This window comes from Lutra lutra, chromosome 11 (assembly GCF_902655055.1).
Source record: "Lutra lutra chromosome 11, mLutLut1.2, whole genome shotgun sequence".
In the NCBI taxonomy this organism is placed as follows: Eukaryota; Metazoa; Chordata; class Mammalia; order Carnivora; family Mustelidae; genus Lutra; species Lutra lutra.
In genome coordinates this window covers 37,081,446-37,094,714 of record NC_062288.1, presented here as the reverse complement: position 1 = coordinate 37,094,714, position 13,269 = coordinate 37,081,446, and the positions used below count along the sequence as shown (strand labels likewise).

Sequence of the window (13,269 nt, the reverse complement as noted above, 5' to 3'; positions counted from 1 at the left end):
GGTCAAAGAGGTTGCTGCCTGTGTTCTCCTCAAGGATTTTGATGGATTCCTTTCTCACATTGAGATCCTTCATCCATTTTGAGTCTATTTTCGTGTGTGGTGTAAGGAAATGATCCAGTTTCATTTTTCTGCATGTGGCTGTCCAATTTTCCCAACACCATTTATTGAAGAGGCTGTCTTTTTTCCAGTGGACATTCTTTCCTGCTTTGTCGAAGATGAGTTGACCATAGAGTTGAGGGTCCATTTCTGGGCTCTCTATTCTGTTCCATTGATCTATGTGTCTGTTTTTGTGCCAGTACCATGCTGTCTTGATGATGACAGCTTTGTAATAGAGCTTGAAGTCCGGAATTGTGATGCCACCAACTTTGGCTTTCTTTTTCAATATTCCTTTGGCTATTCGAGGTCTTTTCTGGTTCCATATAAATTTTAGGATTATTTGTTCCATTTCTTTGAAAAAAATGGATGGTACTTTGATAGGAATTGCATTAAATGTGTAGATTGCTTTAGGTAGCATAGACATTTTCACAATATTTATTCTTCCAATCCAGGAGCATGGAACATTTTTCCATTTCTTTGTGTCTTCCTCAATTTCTTTCATGAGTACTTTATAGTTTTCTGAGTATAGATTCTTAGTCTCTTTGGTTAGGTTTATTCCTAGGTATCTTATAGTTTTGGGTGCAATTGTAAATGGGACGGACTCCTTAATTTCTCTTTCTTCTGTCTTGTTGTTGGTGTAGAGAAATGCAACTGATTTCTGTGCATTGATTTTATATCCTGACACTTTACTGAATTCCTGTACAAGTTCTAGCAGTTTTGGAGTGGAGTCTTTTGGGTTTTCCACATATAGTATCATATCATCTGCAAAGAGTGATAGTTTGACTACTTCTTTGCCGATTTGGATGTCTTTAATTTCCTTTTGCTGTCTGATTGCTGAGGCTAGAACTTCTAGTACTATGTTGAATAGCAGTGGTGATAACGGACATCCCTGCCGTGTTCCTGACCTTAGCGGAAAAGCTTTCAGTTTTTCTCCATTGAGAATGATATTTGCGGTGGGTTTTTCATAGATGGCTTTGATAATATTGAGGTATGTGCCCTCTATCCCTACACTTTGAAGAGTTTTGATCAGGAAGGGATGCTATACTTTGTCAAATGCTTTTTCAGCATCTATGGAGAGTATCATATGGTTCTTGTTCTTTCTTTTATTAATGTGTTGTATCACATTGATTGATTTGCGGATGTTGAACCAACCTTGCAGCCCTGGAATAAATCCCACTTGGTCGTGGTGAATAATCCTTTTAATGTACTTTGAATCCTATTGGCTAGTATTTTGGCGAGAATTTTTGCATCTGTGTTCATCAAGGATATTGGTCTGTAGTTCTCTTTTTTGTTGGGATCCTTGTCTGGTTTTGGGATCAAGGTGATGCTGGCCTCATAAAATGAGTTTGGAAGTTTTCCTTCTATTTCTATTTTTTGGAACAGTTTCAGGAGAATAGGAATTAGTTCTTCTTTAAATGTTTGGTAGAATTCCCCCGGGAAGCCGTCTGGCCCTGGGCTTTTGTTTGTTTGGAGATTTTTGATGACTGTTTCAATCTCCTTACTGGTTATGGGTCTGTTCAGGCTTTCTATTTCTTCCTGGTTCAGTTGTGTTAGTTGATATGTCTCTAGGAATGCATCCATTTCTTCCAGATTGTCAAATTTGTTGGCGTAGAGTTGCTCATAGTATGTTCTTATAATTGTCTGTATTTCTTTGGTGTTCGTTGTGATCTCTCCTCTTTCATTCATGATTTTATTTATTTGGGTCCTTTCTCTTTTCTTTTTGAGAAGTCTGGCCAGGGGTTTATCAATCTTATTAATTCTTTCAAAGAACCAGCTCCTAGTTTCGTTGATTTGTTCTATTGTTTTTTTGGTTTCTACTTCATTGATTTCTGCTCTGATCTTTATGATTTCTCTTCTCCTGCTGGGTTTAGGGTTTCTTTCTTGTTCTTTCTCCAGCTCCTTTAGCTGTAGGGTTAGGTTGTGTACCTGAGACCTTTCTTGTTTCTTGAGAAAGGCTTGTACCGCTATATATTTTCCTCTCAGGACTGCCTTTGTTGTGTCCCACAGATTCTGAACCGTTGTGTTTTCATTATCATTGGTTTCCATAAATTTTTTCAATTCTTCTTTAATTTCCTGGTTGACCCATTCATTCTTTAGAAGGATGCTGTTTAGTCTCCATGTATTTGGGTTCTTTCCAAATTTCCTCTTGTTATTGAGTTCTAGCTTCAGAGCATTGTGGTCTGAAAATATGCAGGGAATGATCCCAATCTTTTGATACCGGTTGAGACTTGATTTAGGACCAAGAATGTGATCTATTCTGGAGAATGTTCCATGTGCACTAGAGAAGAATGTGTATTCTGTTGCTTTGGGATGAAATGTTCTGAATATATCTGTGATGGTCATCTGGTCCAGTGTGTCATTTAAGGCCTTGATTTCCTTGTTGATCTTTTGCTTGGATGATCTGTCCATTTCAGTGAGGGGAGTGTTAAAATCCCCTACTATTATTGTATTCTTGTCGATGTGTTTCTTTGATTTTGTTATTAATTGGTTTATATAGTTGGCTGCTCCCACGTTAGGGGCATAGATATTTAAAATTGTTAGATCTTCTTGTTGGACAGTTCCTTTGAGTATGATATAGTGTCCTTCCTCATCTCTTATTATAATCTTTGGCTTAAAATCTAATTGATCTGATATAAGGATTGCCACTCCTGCTTTCTTCTGATGTCCATTAGCATGTTAAATTCTTTTCCACCCCCTCACTTTAAACCTGGAGGTGTCTTCGGGTTTAAGATGAGTTTCTTGTAGGCAACATATAGATGGGTTTTGTTTTTTTATCCATTCTGATACCCTGTGTCTTTTGATTGGGGCATTTAGCCCATTAACATTCAGGGTAAGTATTTGAAGATATGAATTTAGTGCCATTGTATTGCCTGTAAGGTGACTGTTATTGTATATTGTCTCTGTTTCTTTCTGATCTACTACTTTTAGGGTCTCTCTTTGCTTAGAGGACCCCTTTCAATATTTCCTGTAGAGCTGGTTTGGTATTTGCAAATTCTTTCAGTTTTTGTTTGTCCTGGAACCTTTTAATCTCTCCTTCTATTTTCAATGATAGCCTAGCTGGATATAGTATTCTTGGCTGCATGTTTTTGTCATTTAGTACTCTGAATATATCATGCCAGCTCTTTCTGGCCTGCCAGGTCTCTGTGGATAAGTCTGCTGCCAATCTAATATTTTTACCATTGTACGTTACAGACTTCTTTTCCCGGGCTGCTTTCAGGATCTTTTCTTTGTCACTAAGACTTGTAAATTTTACTATTAGGTGACGGGGTGTGGACCTATTCTTATTGATTTTGAGGGGGGTTCTCTGAACCTCCTGAATTTTGATGCTTGTTCCCTTTGCCATATTAGGGAAATTCTCTCCAATAATTCTCTCCAATATACCTTCTGCTCCCCTCTCTGTTTCCTCTTCTTCTGGAATCCCAATTATTCTAATGTTGTTTCGTCTTATGGTGTCACTTATCTCTCGAATTCTCCCCTCGTGGTCCAGTAGCTGTTTGTCCCTCTTTTACTCAGCTTCTTTATTCTCTGTCATTTGGTCTTCCATATTGCTAATTCTTTCTTCTGCCTCATTTATCCTAGCAGTGAGAGCCTCCATTTTTGATTGCACCTCATTAATAGCTTTTTTGATTTCAACTTGGTTAGATTTTAGTTCTTTTATTTCTCCAGAAAGGGCTTTTATATCTCCCGAGAGGGTTGCTTTAATATCTTCCATGCCTTTTTCAAGCCCGGCTAGAACCTTGAGAATCGTCATTCTGAACTCTATATCTGACATATTACCAATGTCTGTATTGATTAGGTCCCTAGCCTTTGGTACTGCCTCATGTTCTTTTTTTTGTTGTGAATTTTTCCGCCTTGTCTTTTTGTCCAGATAAGAGTTTATGAAGGAGCAAGTAAAATACTAAAAGGGTGGCAACAACCCCAGGAAAATATGCTTTAGCCAAATCAGAAGAGATCCCGAATTGTGAGGGGGGAGAAAGGGGATAAAAAGGGGTTCAGAAAGAAAGAAAGAAAGAAAAAAAAAAAGAAACTATTAAAAAAAAGAAAGCTGATAAAGAAAAAATATAAAAAGAGGAAAAAATATATATATATATTAGATAAACTATTTAAAAAACGTTAAAAAAGAAAACGGTAAAAGTTAAAAAAATTTAGCAGAAGAAGAGAAAAAGAAAAAAAAATTGAAAAAGAAAAAAAAATTAAATTAACTGCAAGGCTAAAAAATCATGGGGAGAAAGCCATGAGTTCCGTGCTTTGCTTTCTTCTCCTCGGAATTCCGCCGCTCTCCTTGGTATTGAAACTGCACTCCTTGGTAGGTGAACTTGGTCCTGGCTGGGTTTCCCGTTGATCTTCTGGGGGAGGGGCCTGTTGTAGTGATTCTCAAGCGTCTTTGCCCCAGGCGGAGTTGCACCGCCCTTACCCAGGCCGCGCTGAGTAATCCGCTCGGGTTTGCTTTCGGGAGCTTTTGTTCCCTGAGCGCTTTCCGTAGAGTTCCGGAGGACGGGAATGAAGATGGCGGCCTCCCGGTCTCCAGCCCAGAGGAGCCAAGAGCCCAGGGCCCCACTCCTCAGTGCGCCCTCAGAGAACAGCGCCCAATGACTCCCGTCACCCTGGCCTCCGGCCGCGCTCCGAGCTGACCGAGCCTGCGACCGGTTCAAGGTAACCCCGAGCTGAGAGTCACTCCTCAGCTCTGTCTCTGTAGCTGGCTTCCCCGTTCTAATACCGGTAAGCTCTGCGACATTCAGACACCCCCAATCCTTCTGCGACCCTGCGGGACCTGAGGCCACGCTGACCCCGCGTGGGCTTCACCCCGGTTAAGCCTCTGGAGCGATGTCCCTCAGCGGAACAGACTTTTAAAAGTCCTGATTTTGCTCCGTTGCTCCGCCGCTCGCCGGGAGCCGGCTCCTCCCCCCGCGGTCTATCTTCCCGTCGCTTTGGATTCACTTCTCCGCCAGTCCTACCTTTCAGATAGTGGTTGATTTTCTGTTTCTAGAATTGCTGTTCTTCTTCTCTTCAATCTCCCATTGGATTTGTAGGTGTTTGCAATCTTTAGATAAGCTATTTAGCTGATCTCCCGCTACCCGAAGTAGTCTCAGCCTGCTACTTCTCCGCCATCTTGACTCCTCCCCCCTCCCTATGAATTTTTATGTCCTTATATATTCCTCTAAAGTTCATGTTTCAATATACATGAATGCTTTAGTTTCATGAGGCAGTAAGAAAGCAAAGGTTTCTTTCTCATAAGCAGTTGTGGAAATCATACATAGCACCTGGATTTAACACTGTTATTCTCCTTCCTTCTCATCTCTGAGCTAGTGTTTATTGGTATTATCATGTTAACCTTGTGGTTTATAAACATTTTCATACCATTAATGACTTTGATCTTCACAAGAACCTTGGGGCTAGAGGAAGCATGCCCATTTTATAGACGAATAGAGACTCAGAAAGTGAAAAGACTCCGAAAATCATCAAACCAATGAGTGACAGAGCTGATCTCCAAACTGCACTTCTGGCTCCAAGTCCAAGGTCTATTCCAATGTACCAATTGATTTCTCTGGACAAGGCACGCTGGAGTAGAGTTCACACCAATTTTTCTTCTGTCAGCCCTACTTTAGAAGCTTCATTAATTTCAAATACCATTGGGCCTCCAGCAAACAGGTTATTTGTTTTTTGTGCCTGAGAACCTTCTCACTTGAATATCCTCCTAGGGAACATGACAGCTCAATTGCTTGTCATACAATAGGGCAGGAACTGGCAGATTGCTTCTTCCCTGCAGCAGAATTCCACCTTGGGTTAATGAGAGAAGGTTTCTGAGGCTTCAGAGTAGTCCCTTCAATTCTACATAAAGCAGTTGTCCCAGGAAGTGGGGACTTCAGAGACCCCCATGATAGCATGCTTTTCTGAGTGTCCCATATGGCATCCATCCCAGCATAAGTACTTTAGAACACAGACAATAAACGTTTTTTGAACTGTACTGAATTAGATTACCTGTCCTCTGTATATTTAATGAAGACTCCATTTATAGGAGGCAAATAAATTACTGTGTTTCCAATAACCAAGTTCCTCTGAGACTGATTCTCAGGGCACTTGAGAACTTTGGGAGCTATTTTTCCTGAAGTTCACTGAGATCCTATCAAATTATTTTGTTTAAAAAAAAAAGTTATCAGGGTCTGACTGTAACTACAAAATTTTATCCTTATTATAAAATAGTTTATGGCTCACATATCACTTGTCAGGACTAGTGTAGGATTCCAAATAGAAATGCCTGATAAACAGTTGCATATCCATCATGAGAACTTTGAGGAGAGGCCTGGGTTTAAGAAATAAAATTTGAATCATTTTTATATACTTACAATGCCTTTGGCAGCAAATAACAGAAAACTCTGACTAAGACTGACTTAGAATAATTTATTATCCCAAATGACGGGAAGTTCAAATGCAAGGTAGATTCCAGGATTGGTTTATTTAATGACTCAACAGTATCATCAAGAACCCAAGTTCTCTTCCATTTCTCCACTCTGCTCTCATGGTTACAGATGGCTGCAGCAGTTACAGAAATTATATCTAGACATCACAAAATCCAGAACATGGGAAAAAAACCACCTTTTCCTAGGTCGTTTTCTTATGCATAAAGAAACTTTTCCCAGCAGCCTCCACCAGAATTTCAGTAGTTTTTCCTTGGCTATGTGAAACGTCCTCTCCTAAAGGAATTACTGGCAAGAGGTACGAGATTAGATTGGTACAGTATGCAGAATTTAACCCCCTGGAGATGGAGTCAACACTCCCAGAAGAACATAGCTGGGTGGAGGAAGAGTAGACAACCAAATAAAATTGAAGTTTTTTATGGAAATGAACAAGTGGAAATGGATGCAAGAGGATGAGATCAAGAGCAAACAAGGAGGGAAACACCCTTGGAAAGACCAACTTTAGGAAATCAAAGAGAAACCAAGGAAGGGTAAGCAAAAGAACTTGGGAAGAAACTTTTTTTTACTTGAGACCTTTCTTGTTTCTTGAGAAAGGCTTGTATTACTATATACTTTCCTCTCAGGACCACCTTTGCTGTGTCCCAAAGATTTTGAACAATTGTGTTTTCATTTTCTTTCGTTTCCATGAATTTTTTTAAATTCTTCTTTAATTCTTTAATTTCCTGTTTGACCCATTCATTGTTTAGGAGGATGCTCGTTAGCCTTCATGTATTTGAGTTCTTTCCAACTTTCCTCTTGTGATCAAGTTCTAGTTTCAAAGAATTGTGCTCTGAAAATATGCAGGTTGAGACCTGATTTGTGACCCAGGATGTGATCTACTCTGGAGAATGTTCCATGTGCACTAGAGAAGAATGTGTATTCTGTTGTTTTGGGGTGGAATGTTCTAAATATATCTGTGATGTCCGTCTGGTCCAATGTGTCATTTAAGGCCTTTATTTCCTTGTTGATCTTTTGCTTAGATGATCTGTCCATTTCTTTGAGGGGGTGTTAAAGTCCCCTACTATTATTGTATTATTGTTGATGTGTTTCTTTTATTTTGTTATTAATTGGTTTGTATAATTGGCTGCTCCCGTGTTAGGTGCATAGATATTTAAAATTGTTAGGTCTTCTTGTTGTACAGACCCTTAAATATGATATAGTGTCCTTCCTCATCTCTCATTATAGTCTTTGGTTTAAAATCTAATTTATCTGATATAAGGATTGCCACCCCCACTTTCTTTTGATGTCCATTAGCATGGTAAATTTTTTTCCACCCCCTCAACTTTAAATAGGGAGGTGTCTTTGGGTCTAAAATGAGTTTCTTGTAGACAGCATATCAATGGTTCTTGTTTTTTTTGTTTTGTTTTGTTTTTAATTCATTCTGATACCCTGTGTCTTTTGATTGGGGCATTTAGCCCATTTACATTCAGGATAGCTATTGAAAGACATGAATTTAGTATTAGTATTAGTATTAGTATTACAGCCATTGTATTGCCTGTAAGGTGACTGCTACTGTATATTGTCTCTATTCCTTTCTGGTCTGTTACTTTTAGGCTCTCTCTTTGCTTAGAGGACCCCTTTCAATATTTCCTGTAGGGCTGGTTTGGTGTTTGCAAATTCTTTTAGTTTTTGTTTGTCCTAGAAGCTTTCTATCTCTCCTTCTATTTTCAATGACAGCCTAGCTGGATATAATATTCTTAACTGTATATTTTTCTCATTTAGTGCTCTGAATATATCATGCCAGTCCTTTCTGGCCTGCCAGGTCTCTGTGGATAGGTCTGCTGCCAATCTAATATTTCTATTGTTGGATGTTACAGACCTCTTGTCCTGAGACGCTTTCAGGATTTTCTCTTTGCCACTGAGACTTGTAAGTTTTACTATTAAATGACAGGGTGTGGACCTATTTTTATTGATTTTGAGTGGGGTTCTGAGTGCCTTCTGGATTTTGATGCTTGTTCCCTTTGCCAAATTAGGGAATTTCTCTGTAATATGCTCCAATATACCTTCTGCCTCTCTCTTTCTTTCTTCTTCTGGGGTCCCAATTATTCCAATATTTTTTCATCTTATGGTATCACTTATCTCTCAAATTCTCCCCTCGTGGTCCAATAGTTGTTTGTCACTCTTTTGCTCAACTTCTTTATTCTCCATCATTTGGTCTTCTATATCATTAATTCTCTCTTCTGCCTCATTTATCCTAGCAGTAAGAGCCTCCATTTTTTATTACACCTCATTAATAGCTTTTAAAATTTCAACTAGGTTTGATTTTAGTCTTTTATTTCTCCAGAAAGGGATTCTCTGGTATCTTCCATGCTTTTTTTTGAGCCCAGCTAGCACCTTGATAATCATCATTCTGAACTCTAGTTCTGACATATTACTAATGTCCATATTGATTAGGTCCCTAGCCATTGGTACTGCCTCTTGTTCTTTTTCTTGTGTGGTGAGTTTTTCCATCTTGTCATTTATCCAGATGAGAATAGATGAATGAGAGAACAAAATATTAAATGGGTAGCAATGACCCCAGAATATATACACTAACCAAATCAGAAGAGACCAAAACCAGGGGGAAAAGAAAAGGGGGGGGAAAGGAGGGGATATATATATATATATATATATATATATATATATATATATATTAGACTGTGAATAGAACTGAGCCACACACTTGATTTTGGGTGTATTTTGGTCTTTTAGAAAAAACTACCTCCTAATATTTTAAAGAAAAAATATATATATATGGGTAAACATGATGAAGGGATGGAATATGATTGTAAAGATGAAAGTTTAAAAAGATTCTAAAGAAGGAATTGATAAGAAGTTGGTGGAAAAAAAAAAGAGAAAAAAAGAGGAAAGAATGTGATCAGGCTGGAGACTAGAATAAGCCCATGCACTAGATTTAGGGTATATTTTGATCTATTAGAAGAAATTGTATTCCAAAATTTTAAAGGAAAAAAAAAACCCTATATGTATACAAAAATTAAATACAATGAAGAGATAAAATATGAATATAACAATGAGAACTTTTTAATGATTATTTATTTATTTATTTGACAGCTAGAGATCACAAGTAGGGAGAGAGATAGGCAGAGGGAGAGGAGGAAGCAGGCTCCCCACCAAGCAGAGAGCCTGATGTGGAGCTCAACCCCAGGACTCTGAGACCATGACCTAAGCCAAAGGTAGAGGCTTAACCCACTGAGCCACCCAGGCGCTGCTATAACAATGAAAATTTTTAAAAAGATTTTTAAAAAGGTATTGATAAGAAAAAATTGTTATGTTAAAATAGGTTAGAGGAAATTTTTTAAAAATAGAATAAGAAAAAAATTTTAAAGATTTAATTTTGGAAGACTAAAGAATCATGGGGAAAAAGCCATGAATTTTTTTTTTTTTAAGATTTTAGTTATTTATTTGACAGAGAGAGGCACAGTGAGAGAGGGAACACAAGCAGTGGGAGTTGGGGGAGGGAGAAGCAGGCTTCCCGCTGAGTGTGGAAACCAATGTGGTGCTCAATCCCAGGACCCTGGGATCATGAACTAAGCCTAAGGCAGATGCTTAACAACTGAGCCACATGCCCCAAAAAACCATGAATTCTATGTGTTGCTTTCCTCTAGCTCTGGAGTTCTGCAGTTCTTATTGATCTGTGAACTTGGTCTTGGCTGGATGTCCTTGCTGATCTACTGGGGGAGGGGCCTGTTGTGGTGCTTCTCCAATGTCTTTGCCCAAGGTGGAATTGCACCACCCTTGCCAGGGGCCAAGCTAAGTAATCTGCTCGGGTTTGCTCTCAGGAGCTTTTGTTACCTGAACGCTTTCCATAGAGCATTAGAGGATGGGAATGAAAATGGCGGCCTCCCAATCTCTGGCCCCATAGGAGCCGAGAGTTCAGGGCCCCACTCCTCCATGCACCCTTAGAGAAAATCAGTCAATCCCTCTTGTCTCCCTGGTCTCCAGCTACACTTGGAGCTCACCCAGCCTGTGACTGAGCATTTCTATCTCTGGTGCACAGCCCCATTTGGAGTCTCCAAACCCAGAAGGCTCCTGCAGCACACTCCCATGCCACTCCTCCCAGAGAAGGAAAGAGGGGGTCTTTCTGGATCTGCCACTTGTGGGGTCCCTGCTCGAAGGACAGTGGCCCGACTGTGCTTTGGATCACGGTTTAAGGTAATCCTGAGCTAAGAGCCCACTTCTTGGCTCCATCTCTGCAGGCAGTTTCCTGGCTCTGATACCTGGGAGGTCTGCCACACTCAGACACCCCTGGTCTTTTTGTGACCCCATGGGTCCTGAGACCACACTGTCCCTGCGAGGGCTTCAACCCCACTTAGCCTCTGGAGCAAAGTTCCTCAGTGGAGCAGACTTCTAAAAGTTCTGATTTTGTGCTTGGCTGCTCCCTCACTTGCCAGGAGCCCCCTCACCCCATCTGTATTCCTGTATATCACCTCGGATTCACTTCTCTGCACATCCTACCTTCCAGAAAGTGGTTGATTTTCTGTTCCTAGAATTGCTGCTCTTTTTCTCTTCTATCTCTTGTTGAGTTTGTAGGTGTTCAGAATGGTTTGATAACTACTAGCTGAACTCCTGGGACCTGATATTTCAGTCTCCTACTCCTCAGTCATCTTGCTTCCCACCCTGGCCTCCTCTTTGCAAAGTCACCTTTCTGGCTGTATTCCTGACTAAAAGTAACACTTTCCGTGAGCCTCCTACCCTCCACCATCTTGCTCCACAAAGAAAGTTTTCTGAAAAAAATATTTTATTTATTTATTTGAGAGAGAGAGAGAGAGAGAGAGAGCATAAGCCAAGGGAGCAGGGGCAGAGGGAGAGAAGCAAACGCCTTCCTGAGCAGGGAGCCTGATGCAGGGCTCAATCCCAGGACTCTGGGATTATGATTTAAACTGAAGGCAGACACTTAACTGGCTGAGCCACCCAGGTGCCTCGGAAAGAAACATTAAGGTTAATCTAGGCACACTTTAAAAAGGCAGTGAGAGGAGCGCCTGGGTGGCTCAGTGGGTTAAAGCCTCTGCCTTCGGCTCAGGTCATGATCCCAGGGTCCTGGGATTGAGCCCCGCATTGGGCTCTCTGATCAGCAGGGAGCCTGCTTCCCTTCCTCTATCTGCCTGCTCACTGCCTACTTGTGATCTCTGTCTGTCAAATAAATAAATAAAATCTTAAAAAAAAAAAAAAGGCAGTGAGAGAAAGAAATTAGACACAAGTTTTATCATTGTGTATCCATAAATATCTAAGAAAGAGGGTGATCCTATATATTTTTGTCCCTAGTGAAGGAGGTTCCTGGATTTATAGTGACCACCACCTAAAACCAGATTTTCTCAGTTCTATTTTAGTGAAATTTTATTAGTCTAATTAACATATAACTTAATATTTTTTTAATTTAATTTTTTAACTTATGATTTTTCATTTTAAGAAATTTAGCAACTGGAGTTCTGATTCTTAGCTTCAGGCCCTCAGTAGTAGAGACTAACCTGCCAAATAGTCATAATTGGATGTTGATAGATAACGATAGTCACTTAAAACTGCATTGTTTTAAGCTGTCTACTCTCAAAAATCTCTCAATAAATGTCCCATGATAAGATATATCATGACTGTACATGGAAAATCTCCATGATATATTCCTTGTCCTTCTAGAAAATTACTGTTTATTTTTTAAGATTATCAGTGCCAATATTACCTTTGCTGTGCAGCTGCCCCAGTAAACACCCAAGACTATTATGTAGGCCCATAGTGCTACCCCACAGAACTTGGTTGGAGCCCTTGTCATAGGTCTACTTACCCTTGCAAGACAATGGATGAAATTTATTTTAAATAAATAAATGAAACCTAGAAATGTTATTAGCAAAATACTATTGGATATGTCCAGGCAAAACCAAACACTGTTTTGTTTTGTTTTTTTGTGCCTAGTCACAGTTGTCTAATCTCTAATGTGATAGGGTAGGACCAAACAAGCTCTTTAATTTCTTTAAATTCTATAGCCTATGATTTTACTAACTTACTAAAAACATCTATATCTTCTTAGCAGACAGATACTATCAGATCCAAATCTTTTTTTTTTTTTAAGATGTTATTTATTTGACAGAGATCACAAGTAGGCAGAGAGGCAGGTAGAGAGAGAGAGGAAGGGAAGCAGGCTCCCCGCTGAGTGGAGAGCCTGATGCAGGGCTCGATCCCAGGACCCTAAGATCATGACCTGAGCCGAAGGCAGAGGCTTTAATCCACTGAGCCACCCAGGCGCCCCCAGATCCAAATCTTAACCAAACTGCTGCCTTTGCTTAAATAACTGAAGCAGGAACTAGACATAAAAGGTTTGTTTTCACATTTGAGAACTCAGCATGTCACCTCACTTGTACCTTTATCATTTTTATGCCCACTACTTAGTGGAGGCACTGATAAGTAATCATACACACTATAGTGTTGCCAAAAACTTACTATGTCATTAAAATGTTCAAATGTTTTTAGAACATTTTTGGATTTTTTTTCCTTTTTAGATTATCTGCTTAAAGGAAGAGAACAAGAAACCAGCCTAAGCACTTGTCAAGTATGTGACCAAGTAAATCCTGGCCAAATAGAGTTTGGGTACTCTGTGGCTATTAAAAGGCAAGAGATAAATCTATACGTAATGCATGGGGGAAAGTCCTGTACATATTATTAGCCGAAAAACAATATTTCACTGGTTAGTTTTATGCTATGGTTCTTTATGTGAATAAAAAATTTTATTTCT

At 39.6% G+C, this 13,269-nt stretch overlaps 1 protein-coding gene across 1 annotated transcript in view; it reads left to right on the top strand.

The window, feature by feature from the left end:
* Positions 1 to 13,064, top strand: part of HEPACAM2 (HEPACAM family member 2) — a 61,833-nt gene extending 48,769 nt beyond the window's left edge. Inside the window, exon 10 of the mRNA XM_047694562.1 lies at positions 13,037 to 13,064. Within this exon, the coding sequence (XP_047550518.1) occupies positions 13,037 to 13,049 (13 nt within the window). The 3' untranslated portion in view covers positions 13,050 to 13,064. The remainder of the gene's footprint in view (positions 1 to 13,036) is intronic.
* The last annotated feature ends 205 nt before the right edge of the window (positions 13,065 to 13,269 follow it).